Genomic DNA, 18,348 nt, shown 5'->3' on the forward strand with positions numbered 1-18,348 from the left:
TCTGAGCCCAAGAAGCAGAGGAAACGGGCTTTGCACTTCACCAGCAAACATTTATCGAACCTGTGGCTGAAATGAATGACACTCTTCCTCACTGTACTGATCGGGTCCACCTTGATCAAAATCTCGGGAACCGTTTGCTTATTCTGTCCTTTATTTATTCCTTCACCCAAATTTACTGAGCCACGGACCGGACGTAAATAAGACCTAGTGCTGCTTTCAAGGAGCTGTCAGAGCAGTGAGGGGCAGACCAGGACACGTGCGGTGACATCTTGGTGTGATGCATGGCACAACATGACAGCCTTTGTTTTTTTTGTTTTTTTTTTTTGCGGTACGTGGGCCTCTCACTGCTGTGGCCTCTCCCGTTGCGGAGCACAGGCTCCGGATGCGCAGGCTCAGCGGCCATGGCTCATGGGCCCAGCCGCTCCGCGGCATGTGGGATCTTCCTGGACCGGGGCACAAACCCGCGTCCCCTGCATCGGCAGGCGGACTCTCAACCACTGCGCCACCAGGGAAGCCCCAGCCTTTGTTTTCTGAGTCCCTGACCATTCAGAGCTGTGCTAGTCCTCGGGTGTTAAAGAGTAGAAACTTGGGAGCAGGCTGCCTGGGTTCCTTTTCTTTTCCAGCCCCTTCCCCTAGGCTAAGTGACATTAGGCAAGTTGCTGGGCCTCTGTGTCTTCATCTGGAAAATGGGGACAATAATAGTTCCCACCTCCGAGGGCTGTTGTGAGGATGACAAGAGTGAATACACGTGAATTCACAAGAGCACAGCGCCTGGCACTCATTACCACTGTATGCAGTCAGCATGTATACGTCTGTTTGGCAGAGAGGAAACAGAGGCTGGGGAGCTTGAGTGCCTCGCCCCAGGGTCCCCGCTAAGCCAGGTTGCAAACCCCAGTCTTTCCCCCACCAGCCTCTCAACACCCGGCCTCTGCTTAGAGACGGCCCCGCCATCCTGCCACTTCACCAGTGGGCGGTTCTCACACGCTCGGCTAATACCCATATGGCTATAAAGTGTCAAGGCTAGATTAATCCGCTCAATGAAAATAAAATAATCTTGAATAAGAATACTAATCACCAGGCCTCGGGGAGCCCGGAGACCTGGAGGCAGAGCCGGGAATTAATGGCCGAGACAGATGGAGCGGCTCTGGGCTGGGGCCCGGCTGCCCGTAGACCCAGGGCGCTTCCGGAGTCTGCAGTGCCCGGTGTCGGCCGTGCGCCAGGAGGGGCTCCTGCCCCTGCCGAGGGCACCTTGCCCAGGCCGCCTGTCAGGCCGGCAAGCTGATGGAGACCCCGGCCACCTCTCTCCTCTCCCCCACGAAGAGCTTGAGATTTGACAAATAAGGTGTCTGCTGGTGGCCGACCAAAGGAAATTAATTCTAAATCAGATTTTGAACACAGTCAGGAAGGCAGAAGAGCTCGTTGTTCATGCGGCCCCTCTGAAATGAGATGCTCTGATATTTATAGAAAGATGATTAGGGCCACAGAGGGTGGTTCATATTCTGTGTCCAGGTGACAGAAAGGACGGTAGCCAGGAGACTCTGGGGGCTGCTCTGTTGGGTGATGTTCTGAGAGGTCCTTCTTCTCTCTGGAGGGGGTGGGGGGGATGCAGCCACGTGTGGGGGGAGGTCACTGGGTCAGGAACTGGGTAGTGTGGGGAGCTTTCTGGTCAGGGGGTTGGGAGATTTGGGATTCAATCAACCACTCCTAGCTGTGTGCCCTTGGGTCAGTCACTTCGCCTCTCTGGGCCTCCATTTCCCCACTGGTAAACTGGACTAGCTCCGCGTGGCTCTGACGTTCTTCCGTGGGTCCCTGAGGCCCGAGTGCAGTCTCCATAAGGATGCTAAAAAGCCATGTGATTGGGCTGGTCCCCCCTCCTGGGCTTTATTGTCTTCTCCGTAAAAGCAACTGCTACCCAGCCACTTCTGAGGGGAGCCTTGAGGGTGAGACTAGCGAGATGGGAACCTGGCAGCTGGGAGGGTGGCTCTCTCCATGGGCCTGGCCGCTGTTGCAGCCCTCAAGCTCTGGGTCCCTTCTCCTATCACCAGAAGGAAGGGGGGGGGGGCACTCGGGTGGGGGAAGCCGGGACCCCCTCTCCCAGCCCTGTTTGCTCAGACAGAACTGCCCGATGGAGAAGGCCAGGGCCCCTCGGGTCTCAGGAGGCCCCGCTCAGGCTGGGCAGGGGGCTCCAGCTTTGACAGGCCATCTCAAGCAGCCCAGCAAAGGCACCCCCAGTCTGTATCCAGCTCCTGCTCGTGCCCCACCCTCTCCCACTCTCAGGCTACCCACTAGGGAGGGGTGGGGATGGGCGACACTGCAGGGCCGCTGGCCCAGGCCTCCCATTGGGGGAGGGCCTCAGTTTTGCACCTGTGCTGTTTCTTTGAAGGAGGTTAACAGACAAGCACAGAAGCCCACCTACAGGGTTAAGAAAAGTCTCTCCTCGTGCGATTTAAAACCGGCATCCCCCTGGGCTTCCCTGGTGGCGCAGTGGTTGAGAGTCCGCCTGCCGATGCAGGCAACACAGGTTTGTGCCCCGGTCCGGGAAGATCCCACATGCCGCGGAGCGGCTGGGCCCGTGAGCCATGGCCGCTGAGCCTGCGCATCCGGAGCCTGTGCTCCGCAACGGGAGAGGCCACAACAGTGAAAGGCCCGCATACCGCCGGCATCCCGCCCCCAAACGTCACTGCCTGCAGTGCACTATGAATTAATATTTTTTATAAAACCTGTAATTATCTTGCAACTGGCATAATTACACTGCATTGTGATTTAAATGTAAAATTCATAATATGCTGCAATTCCCTAACCCTGCTTTGGCATTTCTTCATTATTTTTTATTAACGTGCCAGCAGCATCAGGAAATGGGAGTGGCCTTGGCTTCTCCCAGCTCTGAGGAGGTCCCCCTGCTCAGGCCGTGGAGTTTCCACCAAGAGTCCTGCCCTTGACATGCTGTGGGTCCTTGGGCAAGACGCATTCCCTCTTTGGGCTCCACTTCCCATCTCTATCAAAAAAGGAGGCTGGAGCAGTACCTCTGAGTGAGGCCCCAACCCCGAAGTCAGGAGGACCAGTCTCCCTCCTAAGGGCAAGGATGTACTCTGTACAAACAAGTGGCCTGCTGTGCTCACTGGCTCAATCCAGGGTTGGGGGCAGCTGACCTTGAGCAGGTATCTACTGGCTAGCCTGCCCGACTGTTACAGCTTATACTGTCCTGGTTACTAACCTTTTTAACGTTACCCCAGGGGGCTTCGCAGAGAGCTTTGTGGGCAGAGGAAGCAGTTCAGGGCTCTGGAGTGAGACAACACGGGGTCAGATCCCTACTCTGCCACTTAAGTTGAAGGGACTCAGTTTTTCATGTCTGTAAGATGGGGATATAATACCTCGCTTAGAGGAATATTGTAAGGATGAGAAACTGTGAACTCCCCGAAGGCAGGGATGCCCTGTGTCTCTATTCCTGATGCCCGGGACACAGTAGATGCTCAACAGAATGAGTAACTGACATAATGTGTACTATGTGCTCATTAAAGTGCCTGGCACACGGCAAACACTCAAAAAATTGTCACAAAGGGACTTTATATCCCCATCTGAATAAGGGGATGTTGGGAGCTGGCTCTAGCGGGGAATGCAGTCAGGATAGGCCAGGGATAGGTGAAAAGCCTACACACATGGCTCAGAGTAAGACAGACCTGACTCAGAGCCCAGCTCCACCTCTCACCAGCTCTGAACCTAAGCAGGACACTACCTCTTGAGCCTCAGTTTTCCCATCTGTAAAATGGAATTGTAATACCTGCCTTGCTACAACGAGCCAATGAATGGATGTGCTAGGAATCCCCTTGCAAGCTGTATAGGCAACAGGGATGTTTGTTGTTATTGTTACTACCCAGAGGGAAGTTGAGAAGTACAGGGATGTCTGTGAAGGAACCAGGAGAGGCTGGAGGCCTGGAGAGCCTTGAAAACTAGGCCACAGGGGGTAGAACAAATCCAGAAACAGGCAAATGTCACAGAAGGTGCTTTGGGGTTTAGGGTCCAGGAGAGTGAAGACTCGTGGCAGCTGGAAGTATGAAAAAAGCTTTCTTAAGGAAATCAGAGAGCCCCAGAGAGGGGCCAGAAAGGGCCTGATGGCTGGACAGAAGAATCTAGTCCTGGAGATCTCGGGGCAAGATAACTCCTAAGCTGGACCAGGCTGGACTCTGAAGCTACTTTGCACATCACCTGAAACTGTCAGCCTGTGTCCTGCTCAGTCCTGCGAGCACCAAGGGGCCTTCCTGCCGGCTAGGGCAGAGGGGTGATGCTGAGAGGCCTGAAGGTCCCTCTAACTGTGGTCTCAGGGCCTGTGTAGTACCAGCAAAGGGCTCAGAGGATATTTCTAGTGTCTTTCAGGGCCCTGTCCCAGTTTTCACTGAGGCTGTCTGGGGACAGGCCCTAGTCTCTCTGATCCCTGCCCAGGAACATCTCCTCCCTCAGGAGAACCAATGGTCCCAGAAGCAGGCTTCACTGAGCTCTGAGTGCCATGTGTCTAGTCCCTGGGGAGATCAAGGAAGGGCAACCAGGTGGAGACCACTAATAGCTGGGGCACCAGCTGTCTGTGCACACCAGCCCTCCCAGGGTTCCTGGGCTGTCAGGATGCCTGGCTGCACTGCCCCCACATAGGGGTCTGCTGGCCACACACACATGCACACAGCCTGGGCTCTGGATCCGGCTCCTGGTCTGTGACACAGGAACCCCAGCAGTACCCTGTGGGAACAGGAGTTATTTCATGACCCAAGTGCTCCTGGCCGTCCCTTCCCCCACATCCCTAGATAAGTTCCCCCTGAACACAGGCAGGCTGTGACATGCCCACCCCAGACAGTCCTCCCGGGGTGCCCCTGCCCGCATAAGCTCACAATGGCCCTGTACGCCACACATTCGCCCTGAGCCCTGATTCTAACCCACACCTCCTCCCGCCCAACAGGTTAGAAGTTTAGTGGTTCTGAGCCCAGACTCTGGAGCCAGACTTCTGGGTTCAAATCATAGCTCTGCCACTTCCTAGCTGTGTCACCTTGGGCAAGTTGCTTTGCCTGTCTGTGCTTCAGTGCCCTCATGTTTAAAGCCAGGATAACAGTAGTTCCTGTTTCACTGGATGGTTGTGGGGATTAAATGAGTTAATACGTGAAAAGTGCTTAGAATAATGCTGGACATGTTAGGTCACATCACTGTTCCCTAGCACAGGCACGCACCCAGTAGTATTCCCAATCACACTGGTGCCCAGAGATGTACCTCTCTGGGTACATCATGATGCCCACGGAGGGTCCACCTGGTTGTGGTGTGTCTCCCACCCCATAGCACACACACAACACACACGTGGGTGGCCTGGTGACACAGGAACGCTGGAGGTTCACGCATCTTCCCAGGTGCTGTGTGCACCACCCAGGAGCTTGCTGACTGTGCCAAGCCTGCTCCCCGGCCCCCAGCATCCCTGCCCAGACTGAGCCCAGCTGCCGGCCCACCCGCACAGAGGTGCGCTCACCCACACAGGCATCCCGCCGCTCCTCGTAGCCCGCGCTGCACACGCACTTGCCGATGGGCACCAGCCACTCGCCCTCGGCGCTGCAGTACATTTTGGGCGTGTCCCGCTCCTCGGAGTGCCGCACGCACTGGCCCCGCACCTCCACCAGCGAGGATGAGTCGGCCCCCGTCACCGCCTCCGAGAAGGCGGCCAGGTTGCGCACCATGGTGGGGCACTTCTTGTAGTAGATGCGGAGAGACAGGATGGCAAGGCAGGCACCGATGTCCTGGAAGGCCAGGTAGAAGCCACGCTTGCTGAGGGGGCCCACACCTCGCACCTCCGTGTTGAGCTTGAGGCGCCGCACACCCAGGTCGGCCCCGGTGAAGCTCTCGTCGGCCGCGATGGTATCGATTTTGAGGAACTGGCTCTCCTGTGTGCTGGCGCCCAGGTCACGGTCCGACTCCAGGTAGTAGAGGTTGAAGGTCTCCTTGCAGGTGCCTAGCACGCCGGGCATGCTGTTGCAGTCCCGCAGGGTGAACTTGATCTCGGCGTAGACGCGCCGGGCGCCGTCGCGGGGCACCCAGCTGGTGCGCAGCCAGTTGTTCTGGTTGGGGCTCATGACGTTGCACACCTGGTATGTGTGGATGGGCCGGAAGGACTCGTCCACCTCGTTGATGGAGTCCCACTGCGGGCAGAGAGAGCACAGCCAGCTGAAACGAGAGGCAGCACCTGGCCCTCTCTCACCACAAGCCACATGCACTGTGCTGGTGGCTTCCTGGGGAAGAAGACGGAATGTTCTTCAGCCTCGAGGAGCTGACCTTCCAGCGGACTGTCAGCCAGATGCCGTGCACCCTACAGAAGTGATCTCATAGAGTGTCACATCCTTCTGGGGAAGTGTTATTTGCTGCCTTTTCACAGATGAGGAACAGAGGGGCTCAGACATAGAGCCATGCATCTGGGGTCACATAGCTAGTGAGTGATGGAGCTGGGACTGGAACTGATGCCAAAGCTACAAAGCTCTGACCTCATTTCTACACGGCTACTCCGTCACTCCCAGAGTGGGGTGACTTGCTTGGGGAAATCAGTGACCCCACTGGTCCAGCTTCCATATCACCTGCCAGAAGGACCTTTCTAATGCATGAACCTGACTGTGTTGCACCCCCCGCCTCAAATCCTTCAGATGCAACCCCTGCATTGGTGCTTGTTGAGTGACTGTCTGATGGATGGACTCCCTCTGCCTTGCTGTGTGTGATGTTCCCTCTGCCCCCAACCTAAGGCTGGGGGCTCATGGGCTGGCCTGGATCCCACGCAAGGGGGATACCAGGATGTGGGAAAGTTGAGTATGATTGCTCCTGTGCCAGGTGCTGGCCAGGAATCACTGATTCAGAAATAAACCAGTGACCATCACTGACACTATCAACAGAGTGCAAAAGCAACCCACAGAATGGAAGAAAATATCTGCAAATCACATATCTTAGATGGGATTAACATCCAGAATATGTAAGGAACTCCTACAATTGAACAACAAAGAACCAAACAGACCTGTTAAAAAATGGGCAAAGGACTTGAATAGACATTTATCTAAAGAAGATACACAGATGGCTAAACAGCACATGGAAAGATGCTCGACATCACTAAGCGTCAGGGAAATTCAAATCAAAACCACGATGAGATACCACTTCACACCCATTAGCTATTATCAAAACAACAGAAAATAACAAGTGTTGGTGAGGAACCCTGTGCATCGCTGGTGGGAATGTAAACTGGTGCAGTCACTGTGGAAAACACTATGGCAGTTCCTCAAAAAATTAAACATAGAATTACCGTAAATTCCTCTTCTGCGTGTACACGCCAAAAGAAACAAAAGCAGGGGGCACTTCCTTGGTGGCCCAGTGGTAAAAGAATCTGCCTTCCAATGCAGTGGACGTGGGTTCGATCCCTGGTCAGGGAACTAAGATCCCACATGCCACGGGGCAACTAAGCCCCTGGGCCACAACTACTGAGCTTGCATGCCTCAACGACAGCCGGTGCACCGCAACTACAGAGCCCACGCATTCTGGAACCCATGCGCCACAACTAGAGAGAGAAAACCTGCATGCCACAACTAGAGAAGCCTGCGCACTGCAACGAAGAGCCCTCGTGCCGCAACTAAGACCCAAAAAATAAATAAAAATTTAAAAATATTTATTTATTTATAGGGACACAGACATTTGCACATCCATGTTCATAGCAGCCCGAAGGTGGAAACACGAATGTCTATCAGTGGATGAACTGATAAACAAAATGTGTCTATCCATACAATGGGATATTATTCAGTCTTAAAAATGAATGAAATTCTGACACTTGCAACGACACGGAGGAACGCTGAGGACATTATGCAAAGTGAAATAAACCAGACACAAAAGGACAAATCCTGTATGCTTCCACTTATCCGAGGTACTTAAGTCAGATTCCTAGAGACAGAAAGTAGAGTGGTACTTGCCAGGGGAAAGGGGCCATGGGAGTTACAGTTTAATGGATACAGAGCTTCAGTCTGGGAAGATGAAAGACTTCTAGAGATGGAGGGTGGTGATGCTCATATAACAACGTGAATGTACTTAATACCACTGAACTGTAGGCTTAAAAATGGTTAAGATGGTAAATTTTATGTTAAGTGTATTTTATCACAATTTTCTTTTTAAAAAAGAAAGAAATACACCAGAAATACTCCCTGCCCCCAAGCACCTCACGTCCTCACAGAAAAGGTGTGGAGGGTGACACATGGAAGGGAGTGGGCACATAGGGTATGGCGAACCTTCCTGTAGGCTGAAGCAGGACCCTCCTTCAGGGATGGGAGGGACGAGCCCCAGCAGAAGCTGGGAGGTGTAAGTAATGTTCTGCAAGCCCAGTGTGGACACAGAAGCGTCGTACTGAAGACACAGTGTTGTGAAATGATCCGAAAGTCCAGAGGCCTGGGTTCTGGGCCTGGGTCAGTCTCTAAATGGCTGTGTGACGTTGGGCAAATTGCTGCTCCTCTCTGGGCCCCAGCTTCCTCAGCTGCAGAATGCTGATCAGCCAGGGGCAGTCACTGGTGGGCTGAGTTCAGTGGACTCCGGAGGAGGGGGGGGAGGGGCTGGTGGCCAAGGGCAGAGGGAGGGGCCAGGCTCTGGGTCCCTGTCCTGGCTCCACCAGAGATGTAGCGCCTTGATCTCTCTTGGGCCTCTGTGTGTCTTGTCCTTGAACTAGAGATCCTACTGCTTAAGCAGGGGGTCGGGGAGGGGAGGAAGGAGGTGAAGACCACGCCTCATGGGGCTCCGAGAATCTGCGGGGTCCTGAGCTGTCCCACAAACTCTGGAGTGGGGACTGTGGGCATCTCAAGTCTTTCCTGCCTGACGAAAGCCCCTCGGTCTGACTTCGTCTTGGCCAGTTATATATGCCAGTCCTCAGTGCCCTTATCTGTAAGAGGGGCTCAGAAAGGCCCCACTTCAGTGAGGCTTGAGAGGATGAAAGGAGATGCCTACAAAGTGCTTAGCTTGGGCCTGGCACAGAAGGCACCCGAGAAACAGGACTGGTATGAAGCTGAATGGGCAGCCTCTTCCCAGCCCACCTGTGCCTGCCTCTAGGGACCACTGGGGAAGCAGTCCAGGGCGTGCCCGCCTCACCTGAAAGGCTGCGTGGCTCCTGCACGCCCCACTCCAAGAAGGGCCCCCACGCTGCACCCCGCTCTGCAGCTGGGGCTCTGGGCAGCACTGAGTCACATCTGGGGTTAAAGTCATTGTCACAATTAATGGAGCACCAAAGAGCCAGCCAGCTGCTCGCTGTCTGTTTCCTGCCAGGGACCTGGATAAATTAATCAGCTCAATCTGAGTCTGCTCCAGCCGCTCCACCAGCGCCAATGGCCTGGCTCAGCCCAGGGGCTGCTGCAGACACCCAGAGGGGCATAAATTCCTGGAGGAAAGGGCGGAATCAGCCCTGTTCTCCACCTGGGGCACTCCCACCCCAGCCACCTCTCTGCCCCCTGGCACACTCCTCCTCCAACCCCCCCCCCCCCCACCGCTCTGGAACTCTGTCCCCCTCCCGGAACAGAATGCAGCAAACCAGCTGTGCGTCCCTGGGTATATCACATTCCCTCTCTGAGCTTTGGGCTTCTCATGGGTCAAAGGGCGTAGCTAATGCCTGCCCCTTTCATCTACTTCATCAAGTGAGACAATAAAAAGGAAAGTTCACGGGCTTCCCTGGTGGCGCAGTGGTTGAGAGTCTGCCTGCCGATGCAGGGGACACGGGTTCGTGCCCCGGGCCGGGAAGATCCCATATGCCGCGGAGCGGCTGGGCCCGTGAGCCATGGCCACTGAGCCTGTGCGTCCGGAGCCTGTGCTCTGCAACGGGAGAGGCCACAACAGTGAGAGGCCCGTGTACCGCAAAAAAAAAAAAAAGGAAAGTTCACGAATGGCTGTTAATTCACCAGGTAAGGTGGAGTACCACCCAGTATGTGGAAGGAGGGGTCCAAAGAGAGGGGCGCAGCCTGGTTAAAAGCATGAGCTCTGGGGCCAGGCTCTCCTGACCTTAGCAGAGATGCTTAACCTCTCAGAGCATCTGGTTTCTTGCCAGTACGATTGTCCTTTTCCCGCATCATCTCACGGATGAAAACTGCGTGGAACAGGTTCTGTGATCATCCCTGTGTTATAAACGAGGAGGTGGAGGCGAGGTAAAGCGACTGGCCTGAGTCACACTGATGAGAGGTGGCACAGCACCAGCTCGTTCAGACCCAGCACCGCTGGCTTTAGGCCTGTGGCCTGGCGGACAATCTGATAACTCTGTGATGCTGGAACAGTCCTGGATGACCCTGCTACCCAGGGTGCTTAACAAACTCCAGAATCAGAAGGGTGGATGGAACCTCAAGGACCATCACTCTCCACCCAGCTGACACTTATTAAACAAAGGATTCCCAGGCCCCTCCCCAGACCCACTGGATGTGGGCATCTGTGTGTTTCACCTGCCAGCCTGGCACAGGTTCAGGATCTAGAGTTTGGAAACCTTCTTTCCCCTCTGGGCAAGCCCAATCTCCAGGCCCCATAATGATGGGAGGTCGTCCCTGGCTCAGTAGATAATGCAGCATTGGTTCCCACCCCTTCACAGGGTGGCACAAGGGACTCAACACAGGCTCCAGGCCCAGAGAGATCTGTGTTTGCGTCCATCACTTGGAACCTGTCTGATGGTGGCTTTTTCTCATTGCTCTGAGCCTCAGCTTCCTCATCTGTGCAATGGGGTGGCTGCACCCACTTGCAGGATTGGTAGTAGGGATGAAACGAGATAACGTCCATGACTTGTTAAGAGCTATGTGAATATAAGTTATTTGTTCTAACTCCTAAACGAAATGAGGTAACTCTGAGCCACTCTTGTTTTTTTTGGTTGTCACACAGCTTGCGGGATCTTAGTTCCCCGACCAGGTATTGAACCTGTGCCCTCAGCAGTGAAAGTGCGGAGTCCTAACCACTGGACCGCCAGGGAATTCCCTGAGCCCCTCTTTATAGCACCCAGTAAACAAAAGAACCTTAGATCACCAACGTGATCGACCAAAACCCAAGTCTGGCCATATTCCTCACCCCCCGCTTAAAACCCTTCCAACTTCTTGTTACCCTAAAAACCAAGTCCTAAGCTCTGAGTGGGACAGAGGGACAGAGATACCCAGAGCCAAGCCGGGGAGCCAGGCCCATTCCTTCCTAGCTGCTGGGTCTCAGGGGAGATGCTGACCCAACCGACATCCAGGCAGTCACCTGCTCACGGGTCAGCCCCTGCCACTGGCAGAACCGGTTCACCATGCCAAAGCCCTTCCACACCCACGCTCACCCCGGGAGACAGCCACGTGGGACACACAAAAGAGTGCTTCACAGGGAGAGACTGAGGCCCTGGGGGGTAAAGGGACATCCCAGGACCCAGCCTTTGTCCTCAGGCAGAGAAGGGGGTCCTCTGGGCTCTCGGGGGTCCCTGGCCTGCCCCTCCAGCTCCCTGAAGCCTGGTGCATCGGGGCTGATGACAGCAGACTCAGCTTACTGATACCTGGGGACGAGACCCCCAGAGAGAGAGGAGTTGGGCTCGTCCTGACCCCAGTCACAGGCCACAGAGAGCCCAGATGACAATCTTACCCCAAAGTAAAGAAATATTCAAATACCAGTATCATCATCATCATCGTCATCAATATATTATTATCCCTCTGTCTCCAGAGGCATGGGGGCTGCCAAAGGGTTCATGAAAGAAGTCCTGGGTGTATGATGCGTTTGTGTCTATGGTGGGGATGTGCGTGCTTGTGTGTGTGCATTTCTGAGCACGTTTGCAGGAGGAAATTTACTGAGATGTAACCATACTACACACTAATAACAATGATGACGATTATACATTTAATGAGGGCGCACCGTGTGCCAGGCACAGTGCCAAGACCATGGAGGCCAGATGGGCCTGGGACACAGACATAAGCATCCCACATCCACGCCTCAGACTTGGAGAATCAGGAGGCGGCACTAGGGTCGGTTCTGGAATCCCAAAGATCTGCATGCACTAAATTTAAGACATCAGCAGCTCTGTCTCTGACTGCTGTGTGTCCTTGGGTAAGTCCCTTCACCTCTCTGGGCCTCTGCTTCCTTTTGATCTGTCTGGTGATAAGACTGTGAGTCACAGCCTCTCCCTGCTCACAGAGGGACAACACTGGCCCCACTGCCCATCACTTACCCCGTGAGCGGGATATGTGAGCCAGCCCCAGTCCCCATGGATGGTCGACGTGTCCAGCAAATTCACTGTAGAACAGGAAACAAGAGCACATCAGACCCCTGGGCCCCCATTCCCCAGTCCCATAGGACCAGCCCAGCCTGGCCACACTGGTCTGCTCTCAGCCCAAACACGTCAGCTCCAGTCTCTGGGTCCTTTCTCACTTCCCCATCCTTCAAGGCTCAGTTCAAGTTCTTTCTCTTCCTTGAAACCTTCTTCCACCATCACAGCCAAAACATAATCTTCTCACCTCCCAGAACACAAGCTGCCCCGAGTGCCAGGCTACCCTGGTTGGTGGTGCAGTGGGGTGGCTAGGAGCTGGGCTCAGCAGTCCAGGGGTCTTGGGTCAGAATCCCAGCTCTGTCAGTTAGACGCTGTGTGTCCCTGAGCAAGTTTCCTCCCTTCCCCAAGCCCCCATTTCCTCCCCTAAAATGGGGTGACAGTGATGCCTGCCTTACAGGGACTTGTGAAGATGACCTGACCCTGGGCCACTCATGGGACATGATGGCGTTCAAAAGCACCCACCGATGTTCGCGCTGTTAGGTCAAACCTCCCCCCAGAGGACTGGCCCCAGCTTTCCCATCACCAGTGTCCCCCAGTGGGTGCCTCGCACCAACAGGTCCTCTGTGCACACGGGACGTGGAGGGTCTTGGAGGAAGAAGAGCTGCCTCGTACGGAGCACCTGCTACGTGCTGGGCTCTGCTAGGGGAGCCTGAGATGCCTCATCTGCGGCCCGCACAACACGGCTGAAAGGTGTTCATTCTTATCTCCATTTTCCAGATGAAAACACTGAGCCTCGGTGAAGATCAGGAACGTGCCTGGAGCCCCACAGGTGTAGCTGCAGGGCTGGCATCCAGGGCACCACAGACAAGGCCACCAGCCCTGGTAGCTTGAGCCCAAGGAGCAGAACCTCTGGGCTGTCACTGTGGTGGGAAGGAGCGCTGGCCTCAAAGGCAAGTTTACTCTAAGCCAGACCCTCAAAGGGGACCCTGCAAAGTACCAACAACAGGGTGGAGAAAAGAGCCTGCCTTCGGAATCAGACATCACTGGGTTCATATCTCAATACAGCTACTTGGTAGCAGGTGACCTGCACTTCACCGAACCTCAATTTCCTCATCTGTAAAATGGGGATAATAATATGTAAGGGTGGGCGAGGGTAAACTGTAAAGCCTGGAGTCAATGCCTTACTAAAGCTCGTTCCTATTCCCTAAGTCCTGGCCCTCCTGCCTCTCTCTTGGGACCTAGGAGCCATCCACTCACTTTAAGGTGATAAAGATGCACTAAACTGTGAAGAGCAGGGCTTGAATCTCAGCACTGTCTCTAACTGCTGTGTGTCCTTGGGTAAGTCCCTTCCCCTCTCTGGGCCCCTGCTTCCTTTGATCTAGCTGATGAAAGGGCTTTGGGCTCCAAGGTCCACAGCTTTCATTTCACTTTCTCTTCTATGTACCCCCTCTCCCAGCCAGCAACCAGGGGCTTCCAAACAACCCAATCTGCAGACTCCGGCAGGTCACAGAGGGTTCAAACGGGGCCCTCCTGGAACTTTCCCCTAAGAAAGGCTGGGTATCCTTCTGCCTGAGATTTGCATAGCTCTGCGCCTGCCCCTCAAAGATGGAGACAAGTGTCCTCAGGAAATGTAGGAGTGAGGATGTTCTTATTCGCTGATTTTCTTCCTCTTTCTCCTCTCACCCTCCCCACCTATTGTCAGGGGCCCCAGAGGCTGGCTGGAGAGATGACTTGCCGAACCAGGAAGGGGCCTCTGAGGTCCTCCCCTGGGTCCCCAGGGGCCAGGTGGGATCAGGGGATGGAGCCAGTGTCCGCAGAGGGATCTCCCTTCCCCGAGCCCAGCCGGCCTCATGCCAGGGGCACAGGCAGAGAAGCCTTCCCGCCTCCCTCCCTCCCTCCCTCCCTCCCTCTCAGGCAATGGAGAGAAAACTGGGTCAGGCAGCTCTCTCCTCCTGCTGGCTGGGGGGAGGGGGAGGGGGCCGCACTGCAGTTTCCCCCAGACCAGCAGGGCCCAGTTTGGGGAGAGGGTGGGGAAAGGGGACGTGTGGGCTCCCCTGCCCCACCCACATCCCAGATGGGGTCTCAGCCCTTCACCAGCATCACCCGGATACAGCTCAGACCTGCCCCTACCCAGGGGCAATGAATGTCCCCCACTGGGACTTCTCCCCATGAACACCCTAACTCTAGAGGCAACTGCCTGCAGACCCCACTTTCTAGACCCTTCCCTCCCCTCTGGAAATCCCCAACCACACCTGCAGCTGCTTCCTGATCAGTCAGCCAGGGGGCTCAGATAATCCAAAAATAAGTCAGAAGTCAATGCTATTGGATTCAGGAGGAGTTATAGGATTCCAGGGCTGCTTGCTCCAATTCCCTCCAGACCCTTCTCTGTCCATCCCCTCCCCTCCTCCCCCTCTGTCCCCTTCTTCCCTACCTCATGTCCCCTTCTGTGGGGGGAACACAGAGTGTCTCTCATGGGAAGCTCCAGGCCCACAGGAGGGCTCATCAGGGCTGGAGAGAATTCCAGCGTTACGCCCATCCAGCTTGGGCCTGAACTCCCTTGGAGATTCCAACCCTTCTGCTCACCTGGGCTGGGCTCTCTCCTGCCTCTTGCACTGCTGGACTGCAGGTCTGTGTGACATCTGTGAAGTCAATGACCCTCTCTGGGCCTGTCTCCCCACTTGTAAGTGGGAGGATTGGACCCATGGTCTCTTAGGGCCTTCAGTGAAGCAACCACTTAACCCCTCTGTGCCTCGGTTTCCTCATCAGCAAGATGTCTGTAGGCATCCTTCCTGGGCCTACTTGCCAGGCTATTCTGGGGGATCAAACGGGTCCCTCTCCTGCTCTGAGAAGCACAGATAATTCCTAAGCCTCTCCTATTCGACTGTGGAAGGCATTATGCGATTTCTTTTTTTCTCCAGCACTGTCACCTTCCCCCATTCCATTTCACTGAGACTAATACCTAAATTGATTTACATTCCCTGAGGACGCAGCGCATGATGGTGAGGCTGGAGAGTTCAGGGTGGCCAGGGGATGTCAGCCAAGATGTGAATGCCTTGGAGATCAACCCAAAGTGGTGTATAATCCACACCACAGAGTGATAAGGGTTCGAGCCTGGTGGGGCTCAGGGGCATCTCTGCAGGTGTAGGACCGTCCCCAGCACTGTGAGGGACCTGGCATATGGGCACCTGGGCAGCCTGGGGCACTGTCACCTTTGCAGGACCCCAGCTGGGAAAAGAGCCCCCTCCCTGAGTTCCAACAGTCTCCCTGGCCGATCCTGGCTCTGCACCAGCCCAGGGACTCCTGGCTGTTCTACGTGGAACCCATGCCCCAGGTCTCCACCCAGGACTGTCAGACCTGCGTGGGTAACCCATGTCCAGCCATGGGTACCCTGCTGTGTTGATCAGATAGGTATGGCCTGGCCCTTGGACAACGTCTCCCTCCTTCTCACCCTTGACAGACATCCCCCCTTCCTCTCTTTGAGACCTTGCCTCTTCCCCAACTGTCACCCCTCCCTGGACACATCCTCTCTCCCAGGCTAATGGTCCGTCCTCTGCTCGGGAGCCTGGTCAAAGTCCCCTCCCCAGGGGCTCTGGGGTTTGCCAGCCTGGGATTCTGGAGGGTGCTGGCTCCTCGCTGGAGAAGAGAGTTGAAGCAAGGAGCGGGGGATGCACCACCCAACGCCCAGAGCCTTGGTGTGGGCCCTTCAGAATCCTGCTGGGTGAAGAATCTGTCCCCTTCACCCCACCCGACCCTGGGAAAACCGTGTCCTCAGGCCACAGCCCCAAGAGCTCCCAGGCCCCTTGTGCACTCTTCCCCTCAGCTCCCTTGCTATGGTCCCTGCTCCCTGCATGGCCCCTGTTTCATTGGAGATTATGAGTTTATCCATGTCTCTGTGCGTTTATTCTGTGCACATGCATTTCTGTGGACATGAATGCAAGTTTGAGGGTCTTTTTATATGTGTGGTGTCCGCCCATGGATGTGCATATTTTCATGCGCATGAATCTTTACATGTATATGTGTGCACATGTGTACTGGCCGCATTTCCGTGCATCTGACTATGGTGTGGGGAGGGGGCTGTCCATGCACATGAGTCTCTACAGGACTGGGTCTTGGCGTGTGAATCCTAACATGTTTGTTTGTGCATGTCCGGTTGTGGGTACGACTGCATCTCTGTGAGCCGTTCGTGTGTGAGGGGGTGGATCTGTGGTATATCTGAGCGTGGATGAGGAACACTGGCTCTGGAGCTTCCTGGAATCTGGAAGTTCATCCTGCCAGAGTGAGAACACAGCTCTGGACCCAGGATGTCAGTCCCAGGATTCTGCACAGAGCACCAGGTCTAGCCTCACTCTGGCAGAGTTGCAAAAGCAGAGGAGGTCCAGGGCAGGGGCTGGCGTGAGGAGCAGAACCCAGGGTGGCATCCTGAGCCGGACCTGGAGTGTCCAGCGGGGCTAAGATGTACGTGTGTGTGCGCGCGTGAACGCTTGCACATAGGTGTGTGGAGACCCAGACCCTTTTGGTTCCGACTGCTCAGCCCTCACGCCCATCCTGTGTCCCCTGAGTGACCAGACTGCCCCAGCCTTGACTCCGGACAAGACCCAGCTCTCCAGGGCCTTTCCATCTGCAGCCCTCTCAGCCCCCTCCTCACTGGTTCCTTCTCCCCAGTGCCCACCAAAGCTGCCTCCCCTCCGGCTCTCACCCCCTGGCTGCTGTCCCTCATTCTCCCCCAGTCCTCCAACCCTCCAGCCCGGCCCACTTCCAAGACCCTCACTTGCTGCCGCTCATTCCCATCTTCCCCCAAACCCAGTCCTGTTCTCTGATCCTCCTTGCCCCGAACCTCATCCTGCGTCCTTGTGTCCCTCTGCTCTCTGTCCTCTGTCCCCACCCCTGTCCCCTGCCCTGTCTCCTCTCTGCCCTATACCTCTTCTCCTGTCTTCTGTCCCCCCGTCCTGTCTCCTCATCCCCAGTGTCCGAGCCTCAGTTCCCTGTCCCCCGCTCCGAATCCCTCAGTCCTTGTCCTCCTGTCCCTGCCCCGGTGTCTCTGTCCCTCATCCTCAAGCCCTCCGGTCCCTCTCCCTCAGTCCTGTCCCCATCGCCATCGCTCTATCCCTTGACCCCAGGTCTCACCCGCGGTGCCACGCCTGCCCCCCAGACCCAGAGATCCCAGCTCCTTTGGCATTCGGGGTCGAGGGAAAGGAAGTTGAGCCTCGCTCTGGTTGCGCGCGCCGCGCCCCCAGGCCCCTCGGCGCCCCCCCCCCCGCCCCGCCCCGCCTCGCCCCGCCGCCGCCGCCGCCGCCGCCGCCGCCGCCGCTCACCTTCGCCGCGCGCCGCGGACACGCAGGTGGCAGCCGCCGCCGCGGCCGTGACGACCCAGAGCGCCGGGGGCAGGCGGCCCCGAGCGGGGGCCATGGCCGGGCCGGGCTGGCGGGGACGCCGCGCACCCTGGGCTCGGCCGCAGCGGCCCGCGCGTCGGCGCGCTCCCTGCTCACCCGCACACCCGGCTGCCGGGCGCACACACCGGCGCACAAGCCGACTCGCAGCGCACACGCGGGCACCCGCGCCCGCCGCCGCCGCCGCCCCGGGCGGGGGCCGGCCCGTCACGGCGCCGAGCCAATCAGCACCGAGGCGGGTGGGGGGGACACGGAGCCCGCACCGCGGACACCGACTCGTGGACACCGACCCGCGGACACCACAGACCGCCGCCCGTGCGCACGCTCGCCCTCGCCCGCGCGTACCTTCGGGGGCGGCGCGCGCCCCACGTCTGCACGTGGACTCAGCCACCGCGCACCCAGCCACGGTTCGGACGCCACGCGACACCGGGACCCACGGACCCACCCGGGGAGGCCCCGCGTGGACACACGCGGGCACACTCTCTTACACACGTGACCCTCAGGCACACGCGCCCCCAGAAAGTGCCTCGTGGGGTGATGCATACACACTAGTTCACGGACAGAGGCTCAGAGGCAAACTCAGAAGCACTTTTACTTAAACGTTCTCTCCCCTCCCCCACCCCAATGACTGGGCACCCCGGGAGGCCTTAGAGTGCAGTGATCATGAGCTCAGGCTCAGGGACCAGACAGATGTTTCAATGCTGGCCTTGGGCGAGTTTCTTAACCTCCCTGAGTCTCAACTTC

General features: G+C 56.5%; 1 protein-coding gene across 3 annotated transcripts in view; it reads right to left on the reverse strand.

Moving 5' to 3' along the window:
* The window catches only part of EPHA8 (EPH receptor A8), a 35,950-nt gene extending 18,324 nt beyond the window's left edge, over positions 1-17,626 (reverse strand). For all 3 annotated transcript variants that reach the window (XR_007478706.1, XM_049713213.1, XM_049713217.1), the window contains exons 1-3: positions 17,530-17,626; positions 12,179-12,243; positions 5,498-6,161 (exon numbers count right to left, since the gene is read on the reverse strand). Coding sequence is in view for 2 of the 3 variants with exons in the window: in XM_049713213.1 (XP_049569170.1) it covers positions 5,498-6,161; positions 12,179-12,243; positions 17,530-17,623 (823 nt within the window). In the remaining variant the exon portion in view is untranslated. The remainder of the gene's footprint in view (positions 1-5,497; positions 6,162-12,178; positions 12,244-17,529) is intronic.
* Positions 17,627-18,348: the final 722 nt, after the last annotated feature.

This window comes from Orcinus orca, chromosome 1 (assembly GCF_937001465.1).
Source record: "Orcinus orca chromosome 1, mOrcOrc1.1, whole genome shotgun sequence".
NCBI classification, from domain to species: domain Eukaryota; kingdom Metazoa; phylum Chordata; class Mammalia; order Artiodactyla; family Delphinidae; genus Orcinus; species Orcinus orca.